Here is a 10,762-nt window from a genome sequence, read left to right as displayed (position 1 = left end):
GAATTCCCACTCAAAATCCAATAACCCGAGCTGGAAAATGCAGGTTTAGCTGCTGCATGAGAACAGCTCTTAGTTTGGCTGCCGTTCCATAGCCAAATACCCTGCTGACACACTGTCAGGTTCACACATGGTCAATTGAGTGATGTAGCAGAGGATTTTACAAGCGCCTGAGAACTATACTCTCAGAGCAGCCAACGTCTTCAGGGAGAAAGTTGACCGTAAAAGTTTTTTTGAAACAACAATGCAGCACTAAAGAGACATTTTTACCTGACAAACAACCTTTTGCTTTCTTCACCTACAGCCACTATCGAAACAATACGGATGGAGAGGCCCAAACAATGACGATGAGTTGTGAGGTAGCAGGTATTTTATGGAGGACAATAGAAGATGTCATTTGAGAACGAGGCAACATTCTGATCATTTAGAAACATATCGATCTCAACTTGATTAATTATTGCATCAATGCAAACGCTATTTGATAGCAGTTACTGAAAAAAATGACATTACATAATTAATTCTGCCTTTAATTATGGTACTGGTTATCAGTGTAGTGCACAGCAAAAGGCACATCATAAATATCAGTGCATATTAATGAACCAAGCATAAAATTGTTATTTTCAATGTGTTACTTTTTAAGCCATGGTGTAAATTATATTTTACACTTGGATTTATTTTTGGTTGGATTCCTATCTCAACAGGGATGGGATTTGAACAACAAACTACAGCAACTGTGTATATCTGATGGAAAGTAAAAAGTAAAAGCTCCCTCATTAGCTCAGCAGGTTAATCCAGTAACTCACTAAGTCTTGTAAGCGAGGGAGATCCGAGGCCAATTACCAATATTTGCTGAGTTAGCCGAGTTCAGCCAGGGTGGCAATAAAGGCGCTACCAATTAGCCTCAGTGCCCCATGGTTAATGAGGGGGAAGATTGGCCAGGTGTTCTGATCCTGATCGCTATCCAGTGACCTCACTGGAAGGTCACATATGTGGGTGTCAGGTGAGAACAGGATTGGGATTGGTTACGATGACCCAAGTGATAAATCAGCACGGTGACACTCTATGGCATGACCTGCAGGTGGACACTGGCCTCTTGGGCAGGGGACTGGAGGGTGACCACTCCAGTGTCCATGGATGCAAGAGGTCGATGTTTTCAGCAGAGGTTGGGAGAGAAGGGGAGAACTAACTTTCAAAAACTGAAAAGGCACATCTGTTTTTAATCAGACCTATCTATAGTACGACCCTCCACATCCCAGTATTTCCTTTCTCAAATAGATCAGGCTAATTATAGAGAGAAGGTTTCCCCCACCCCCCGATGTACACTGTGTATGTATCAGCAAAACTTGTTTGCATTATATAAATTTTGAACACAATATTCAGGAACTAAGTACTCTGGCTACTTACTATTACCAGGAGCATTTTAACAGGCTTACCTTTCGTAAAAAAAAAAAACTGGTGTTCAGTATACATGTCCAGTGTATGTTGCTGCAGTGTCGGCAGTCAAGCAGCTTGCACATTGAGATGATTTACACACTGAATTTTATGATGCATGAACCGTCAAGTAAAAAGCTTCCACATCAGCAGCACGGCGTATCATCCAATCTGCTGCAGACGGTATTTACTGCAGCACCTCTAAACAATGACGCACTTGCCAAACCTTTTTTTAAAATATTTATTCAGAAGCCAAGTTATCTATAAAAATCTTAATACTAAAATGCTTTTACATAGAGATCGTGTCCATAAAACTTAATTTTTTTTAGTGTTTACACAAAAACTGAGACCATAGTCATACTTTACACATTTACAATAGGGTTTTTACTACATTTAAACACTTTTTTTTAGAATAACAGTTCCTTCCATTTCAACAAAAACTGAAAAAAAAATAAAAAAAACAAAAAAAAAAATCAACAAGCTTAAAAAAAAAAGCTCTCCTGGGTTTTCAGTTTCAAAATATTTTAATATCTAGTAAATAACTCTGTAATATTGTAGTTTTTTTTATTGTATAATTTTTTTTTTTTAAACTTCTCCTAACCACTTGTAGGATTAAAATGCTATTGAGCAAGTCTCAGACGGGCCTGCGTCTCACTTGTCCATTTATTTCCCATGATGCATCACAATTCCAGTCCCCAGAAGCTCTCACTTTACAAGCAAAAAAAAAAGAAATGGTGAAACCTCAGCCCTCAGTGAGGAAGTATTGCACTTGTGTCACTGGACTGAACATGTAGGTAACAGAACGCCTAGCAGGTTGGTCCAATGGTGACATCACATGAAGTACCAGATGGAGCACAGCTGGATCTCCTTTGGCGGGGGGGGGGGGGGGAAGGGGGGTGGCGCTCCCATTATTCTCCACTGTGCATTCTATATTTTTTTTAACCTTAAATACAAGGCCACCCTAAAATCAATCCCTTTGACAAAGGGCTGGGTCCCCAAGGTCAGGTCCCTGTTAGCACTGGGCTTTTTGCTTCTCATTTGAAGTACAGAATGTAACAGGAAATTCTGTGACGCACATGCAAGAGATTCTTGCATACAAATAATAATAGCCAATAATGGATCAGGCTCAGAGGATAAGCGGAAATTAAAATCCACCTCATTTTTTTTTTGTATTTCACAATTTTTTTTTGTTTCAAAAGTTGCAACTTTAAACCTCGTGCAACAAAGACTTTTAAAACTGTCCTGGTATGTCTTTACTCCAGTCACCTGTGATGTACCCACCTAACCATTTTTTAAAATAAATGCATGAACATCTGACTTGCAAGCCATAAATTCCTAAAACTACTTCTTTAAACCCTTGAGCTGACCTTTGACCTTTCCAGAAACAAGGTCAATAAATATTTAGCCCAGGGATAATATACAGTTTAATTTAACAAAAAAAAAGGAAAAAACCTTCCTGTTATTTGTTCTTGTATAAAAAGTTTTTCATTCAGTATATCTAAAAGAGCCCGAAGCGTCATGGGAATCTGGTTCTCTTTATCTTTCAGCTGTTGCTATGGAGCCAACAGATTCCCATGTTTCACTAAACCACCCAGTTGATTGATGAGGTTGACCTATTGAAAATACAGGATATGTGATTGTGATGTCACACTGCACCAGTCTATATGCAAAAAGGTCACTAAGTGAAAGTTCAGATGTCAAAGGTTAGTCTCACAAAAAAAACGAAAGCAAACGGCAATTTATCTTAAATACATTTTTGATATATAAACAGGCAAACTCAAATAATCCTTCTGGAGGGCAGCCATGTTACATAAAACAAAATGAAGATCATGTCTAAGCAGAGTTGGTTTTCTGCAACATGGTACTGTTAGAAACCATGGCACCTATGTGCGTCTCTGCATGATGCTCACACCAAAGCGATAAGAAAATAAAAAATAAATCCCCAAGAACTGAGATGCAACAGTAATAATGTACTGTATATAAAAACTTTTTACAACGTATTAGTGTTTCAAAGCAACAAAACAAAATACTACATTGATAACCTGTGTCAAGCAATAACAAACAACATGAACTCAAACTTTTAAACACCTTTTGTAAACTGTGGTTGTGATCTTTTTGATGGAGACAGTGTCCCTTTTATGATAACTATGCAGGTTTATAAACTTAGTGACAAGTTGGCATGTAGTGCCAGTCTACAACAAGGGTCAAGTCAAACTTCCTTCCAAACATTCTAATGCCATAACATCACCATGAAACCACAATGCACATGTGGAAAATGATAGATGGAGAAACCACATGGGACCATCACAATATTAAACAGTGTATATGCTAAGCTTTCCCAACCATTGTTCCACCTCTACTCCCCCAAAGAGGATGACAGTGCCTCTTTTATTAAAATGCTGTGGGTTTTATTTTTTGCAGTCGGCATAAACAGCCAGAAAAAGGCCACTGCTAGCACCTTTCCAAAGTTAAATCATTACTAACAAATAGTTATTTGACCTCACTAGAAAGCCACCATGGTACATTACAAAATACGCATGAAGGCCCTGGTGGGGAAATTTCTTGTTCCTGGAGACAGGCAGGCAATATTGTACCAGTACAGTTCAGGCACTGGCTTTTCAGCAATCACATATTACCAATGTGATACCACTGCAGTGCTTATCTTAATAGTCTAACTTTCACACTATTATTTCCAGTTTTACAATAGATTCTGATGACAGTGCAGTATCCAAATTATTTTATTACTAGTCCTGATCTTATTAGTCCTGATCTAATTAAAGATCAATCTGAGCACTCCATTGTGGTTTTACAAAATAAGTTGTAGGACTCTCCAAACTTCTATCACATGAAGTCACTTTCTAGCAATCACTCAGCCATCTTAACACCTTGGATTATTTTTTCCACTTCCTGAATGCAATTCCAAGAAGAGGTGGTGCAACAGTAAACTCCCACTAATCGTGAAGAACAGTTTAACAATAAAATATAAATTACATAAGGTGAAAGGGCTTTAAAGAGAACCCATTTCCTTGCACTGATTGTCCTTTACTTAGAGCTATTTCTTCCATGATTGATAGCAATGCTGAAGTGCTTATTTTCATTTTGTTTTGCTTTTAAAGACAAACGTCTCATCTCTTGGCTCTGACTACGCCAGTGGTAGGTTTGTCTCTATGGTGCTAGATACCAGCCACAAAGTGCTTTGGTTTTTAAAGCAGTGAAATATCTTTTGGATCTCTTTGCTTTACTTAGACCCAAATTTACCTAACATCCACTTTGGTGTGCTTCAGATTTGTTTTAAGGATAACCCCTATGAGGATTTTATTGAAAACAGTCACGATGTTAGGTTAACGACAACAACAGATGGGGTAAGTACCAGATCAATGCCAGTGCAGGCACGGCATGTGAGAAAATCCCAGTCTCAATCCTATGTAAATCTAACATCACTTTCTATCTCTACCAAAGTTCTTTCAGTCCTGTACTGAAGGCTGTATTAATGGTGAATGAACAGTATGTAATATCAAACTAGTCCACAACATTGCCGATAGGCAGCCATGTGATATGGTGTGCTGACTTGCTAATCTATGCAGTGGTAGCCCATAGGTTCTCTGCCCTTCCTCACCTGATGAGTTCCCAATCCCATCCTGGGGGAAGTGCTGAGGAGAAGCGAGGCTTTGCTCCTGGGGTGAAAAAGTTCATACTTCTCTTTTTGGAGATGAGTCAATCTACATCACTCACATGCCTCTCTCACTAGGTGTTTTAAGAGGAACATGGATGGCGAGGGAGTTGGGGATGGTACGGGGAACTACGGAGGCAGGAGAAGATAGTGTTATTATGAGTTTGTAGATGTGCAGAATATCTCATTTTTGACAGTGTGTTAACAACTTGTGAAAAACCCTTAATTTGTGAACACCACAGGTGCAAGTGAGTTACAAAGACCGTTGTCTTGAACTCATCTTCACTGTTGAAAAGAATCTGCTTACATTAGGAGCTATGTTTATTGGAGTGAGGTGATGATTGAATTAATTCTGGAATGTTAGATGCAGCTGGCACCCATTATATAATAATTCACCTGAGTGGATTGTGGATTATTTTTCTATTTCACTAGAGTGAATAATCAACTGCATGTGCAGTGAGAATAATAGTCACTCCGCTGAATGAATAGTTTCAGAAGATTCAAAAGTCCTTTCTTCTGATGTGAGTGATAATAACATGAGGATTTGTGAGATTTCTTGGTTAATGGATTTCTGTCTATTTACCTAATTAAGAAAGTTCCTTGGCTGATAATTGACAAACATTTCCTTTTGAAAACAGTTTCTCAGTCAGCACTATTTTCATGCTGAATACAACGATCACCAATTACATCACGATTGGAAGAAGCCACAAATCACAGTCAGCTTAACCATCAGGATATATTCGGTATTCAGTGCTTTGTCTGAAATATTTTGAAGTTATCATTATATAGAGTCACAAATTGATAGGTAAAAAAAAACAGGTGATTGAATAAAAGTGGGTCTGGTACAGACTTTAAAACAGAAAATGCTGCAAATGCACAGCAGGTCAGTCAGAACCTGAAGGAGAAAGACTGGTTTATCAGATCCTAATGTTCGAGTGCATTGTCTCACCCAAAATGCCTGCTTTTCATTCTCTATCAGATTCCCACTAGCCTCCTGTGCATTTGTAGCATTATCTGTTCCTATTTCAGATTTCCATGGTTTCAGTTTTTTTCTTTGTCTGTGGGACAGATTTCCAGGCTGGGGCCTTTTTTATTTATTCGTTCATGGGATATGGCCGTCGCTGGCAAGGCCAGCATTTATTGCACATCCCTAATTGCCCATGAGCCGCCATTTCAGAGGGCAATTAAGAGTCAACCACATTGCTGTGAGGTCTGGAGTCACATATAGGCCAGACCAGGTAAGGACGGCAGATTTCCTTCCCTAAAGGACATTAATGAACCAGATGGGTTTTTACGACAATCCGGTAGTTTCATGGTCGCCATTACTAATACTAGCTTTTTAATTCCAGATTTATTTAATTAACTGAATTTAAATTCCCCAGCTGCCGTGGTGGGATTTGAACTCACTATCTAGATCATTAGTCTGGATTACTGGTCCAGTAGCTTAACCACTATGCTACTGTACCTCATTCTGCTTCTGTGCGCCCCGCTACGTGATTTTCTGTCCATTAAAGTGAATCGGCAGAAAACCGCGTTTTTGCCAGGCACAGGAGTGGGTAACCCCGGCCATTGTTTTTGACAGCAGTGAACTTGCCGTCATGGAACAAAGCTGCAATTAAAAATAACAAGCGTGTAGCCTGAAGGAAGCCTAGGTTACATCAAGCTCAGCTACACCTTTTCTCTCTCATTTATTACACTTAGATCATAAGAGCATCAATAGGGAACTAAAAATGTTGTTGTTTGCCTAGTATTTGTCTATGTCTACCTATTGCATTGATATACATCCAAAATAGTTCGTTTATATATGCCTCAAAAAATAAGAGTTTATGATGGATTTTGATGGGTTTTACGTGTCTAATTACCGTAAAACTAGTGCATTAGGAAAACATGATCTCCACTATGTGTAAAGGGGTTTACTTGTGGCTTCAGTGCCTCTGCTGTGAAGGAGAACACACAGAGAAGCTACCATGGAACAATCACAGATCGTAACTCGACAGGTGATACATCAGAGAACACCTGGGCTTCAAAGAGGCAGTATCTCTTGTTGTCCTTCTAAAGGTGAATGCTTAAATTAGGAACTAAAGAAATCAAAGACTGTTTGGTATCAACATTTATGTTCTACTTGGCTTACTTTCTAGAGTTTGAGTCATTGCTGGAGCTCCCTATCTATTCTAGTTTTTAAAAAAACTTTATAAACTGGATAAATTAAATAGTTGTTTCCTAAAGAAAATGTAATACCTCATGAGATCAGTACAACATAACACACTCAGCTTTAGCCTGCATGGGTTAAACATTCTCTTGTCATTCACTGGTATATTTTTAGTAAACTAATCACGACAATTTTTTTATCCTCCACTTCCTACAGTAAGCAGATTTCCATTGTTTACATGTGAGAGAAGGTAACAGGTGTGTTATAAAGGGATTTTCTCCAAAGTGTTGAACCACATTACTTCATGTGGGATTTGCTCTTGGTATCAGTACTAGAAGCTTTTATACAAAGCCCGCATAGGCCAATAAAAGGGAGACTGTCTCTTTAACATCTGTGCAACAGAGAGGGAACAAACATGGCTGACCATTCCCTAAATGTGTGCAGAATTCTATACAATTTTCAGCAATAGGGATTATAATTCTCTTCACCAATCACTAAAAAAAAAGGAACATTTAACCCACAGAGTGAATCACTCAACAACTGTTCAGTTAAGAGGTTAGAATTAGTCTGACAGAATGATGCCACAAACTGTCTTGTATAAGAAAACAATCTTCTTCAAAGTCAAGTCTTTTTTTTCCTTTCTTTTTTTCTTCTTCAGAAGTTCCAGCTAACAAGCAATCTCAGCTGAGCTGAGTAATGCAGTGCATTAAAAAAAAAATCCCAGGTTTTTACAAAACTCTCCAGGAAACAAAGTAACAACAAAAACACATTAGACCTGATTCTGCTTTGCAAAGTTGAAAGCAGACAGAGGTACTGGGAGTGTATGGCTTGTATGATGCTCATTTTTCTTCTTTCTCCAATCTACACACGCACACACGCACACATACACACACACACGCACACACGCACACACACGCACACACACACTGAAATAAATTCCATGCTGTTTGACCCATGGTTGAAACCTACTCTGATCAAGGTCTAGTTCCCATGTGTCCATTCCAGCTTCCTTGATTCTTTGAGGCCCAGCTCTCACATCTCAAAATCTTGCCTCCTCCATTGTTTGAAGCCTAGTCCTCACGTGTGCAAATTCAGCCTGGTCGACCCATTGATGCCTAGAAGTCAGACGTTGCAATTCCAGCCTACTCGATGCCCTAAGGGTTCCACTTTGGTAAATCCAGTATTACTGATCCCCAGAAGGCTTAGTTCTTATGTATCCAAAAACCATTCTGCTTGACCACTTAAGGTCTGACTGCTAATGATTCCAGGACTACGTGCTTGAGCCTCAAGGTACTGTTAACACATTTCCAGATCCAGTCCATCTTGCATCATTTGAAAAGTTCATTAGGTTAGTTTTTTTTAAACAGAATGGTTTCTCAATCCCTGTTAGTGTGGTGCAAATCCAGGCTTTATATTAATTCATACATTTAGTTTTAACAAAGACTGGGTACTCCGTCTGCATTGAGAATTCTGCCTATCGTAGGGTCGTAGGTTCCTGCCAGGAAGTACAAGTCCTGACTGTCCTGGTACTTCTTGGTTTTTGTCATTTGTTCATACTGCTCCAGACTGACCACCTGACACTTGTGGGAGATAGTCTGTACATCATTTTCATCTTCATGACAAGATTGGTACAATGCTTTCTGGAACAGCAAGGGAAACTCTTATTAGAACATGAGCTTAGTGCTGAGGTTTACATTCTGCTAAATGGCAATGTGAATAGTTGTTAAATAATCAAACACAAGTCCCCACCAGGACACGACACGAGTCCACACCAAAAAAAAATCATTTTTGAAAAAAAAAATAAAATAAAATGTAAGACTAGTTTGGGAGATATTGTAGCTTTAACATTCAGTTAGTGCTCCCAGGTCAACAAAGTCAATGGAGCAAAGTGCACCATATCCTTATGTAATTACGGTACTGCACTTAACTGGAAAATCAGAACAACAAAAGAAAATGCTGGGAACACTCAGCAGGTCAGGCAGCATCCGTGGAGTTAACGTTCCATGTCGATGACCCTTCATCAGAACTGGGAAATCAGAATATAGCATTCAGGTGGATGCATGTAGTCCCTTGCACCTGAATTAGTGTTTGTGCATTACCAAGAAAAAAAATGTACCAAGATGGTGGATTCAGTACTTTAACATTGGGTTTTTATAAAGTGAACCATTAATTGTCACAATTACAAACACGATCCGCCTGTCACTGGATTACGTCTCACCTTGCCGTCGTTGCATTTTTTGCCCAGTTTTGTTTCTTCAGGGTGATAAAACCATTTCACTTTAACCACCATGTTGTTTCCCCACGATTCCCACATGCTTTCTATCCGACCGATGTACGGAAGATTTGGGCGCCCAACAGAGAGGAACACAGCACAATCGCCAACACAGATTGTCTCCTTCCCTCTCACAATGGCTTTGTAGTAAAGCTTCTTTGCTTTCCCTTTCATACCGCGTCTCTGTGGAAAACAAATCAGGCTTGGTTAAGAAGTAAAAATAGAAAACCAAACATTCAGCAGGTCAGGCAGCATCTGTGGAGAGAGAAAGGTCCGATTTTCAGACTACGTTAAGTGCTGCGGAATTATCACCTTATTTTTGTATTTAATTTCCTCCCCTTGGGGATAATTTGAACTTTTATCGCTGGGAGAAAAGTGGGTGATAGCTAATTGGCTGCCCGCTTTACACTAGGCCCCATTTTCTGTCCACTGATTTCAACTGGAAAGAAAATGGGGCGAGGTGTAAAATGGGTTGCCGATCTGTTGGCACCTGTTTTTGCCTGGTGATAGAAGTTCAAATTACTCAGTTTATTTCCTAAGCTGGTGACTAGTACATGTCATATTCAGTTTAGAGACTCCTGATTTTTCCTGCACAAACATGGAAAATTTAGGCAGCAATCTTTTACTGAGAAACTCAAAGGGGGTGATTTTCATTCAGAAGTCGAGATGCGGCCAGTCCACCCAGCGGGCTCAGCAGGCCAATTAAGGGCCACCCGGCAACAGGTGACGTCACAGACTGAAATTTCATCTGTCAAGATGTTTTGACAGATGAAATATCAGTGTTTCACAGCTGTTTGAAGCTGTCAAACACTGACAGTCTTACTTCTAACCTGAGTCCTTCTACACAGACTCAGTTAGAAATCTCACCGGCACAGAAAGCTGAAGGCTGTCACTTTTGACAGTTCGCAGCCATTCTGCTTTCTGTGCTGGTGAGATGAGGGACCCCCCGAACCTAAAGGAAGGAAGGCTGTAAAGGTAAGTACAGGTAATTTAAACTTCTTTACACACTTTAGACACACCAAACACACTTACCTTTGCACTCATGCACCCATCACTCACCTGAACACTGACATCTCGACCCCTCCAAGTCCTTCAACCCGACGGCGCTACTCCTCTAACTTGGCGTGGTTTGGAGCCGTCGGGAATCCCACACTTCAAGCTTTAAAATAGGGATTAGGCTAAAAACTGCCTGTTAACTACCTGTTAACAGGCAGTTAATTTGCACTAATCCCTTCCCGCCTCG

At 39.7% G+C, this 10,762-nt stretch overlaps 1 protein-coding gene across 1 annotated transcript in view; it reads right to left on the bottom strand.

Moving 5' to 3' along the window:
* Positions 1 to 2,278: 2,278 nt before the first annotated feature.
* Positions 2,279 to 10,762, bottom strand: part of bahcc1b (BAH domain and coiled-coil containing 1b) — a 236,035-nt gene continuing 227,551 nt past the window's right edge. The window contains exons 28-29 of the mRNA XM_085963645.1: positions 9,466 to 9,702; positions 2,279 to 8,887 (exon numbers count right to left, since the gene is read on the bottom strand). Coding sequence (XP_085819771.1) covers positions 8,681 to 8,887; positions 9,466 to 9,702 — 444 coding nt within the window. The 3' untranslated portion in view covers positions 2,279 to 8,680. The remainder of the gene's footprint in view (positions 8,888 to 9,465; positions 9,703 to 10,762) is intronic.

This window comes from Somniosus microcephalus, chromosome 21, assembly GCF_052327205.1.
Source record: "Somniosus microcephalus isolate GS21.2 chromosome 21, FLI_Smic_1.0, whole genome shotgun sequence".
In the NCBI taxonomy this organism is placed as follows: domain Eukaryota; kingdom Metazoa; phylum Chordata; class Chondrichthyes; order Squaliformes; family Somniosidae; genus Somniosus; species Somniosus microcephalus.
This window is presented reverse-complemented; position numbering and strand designations above follow the sequence as displayed.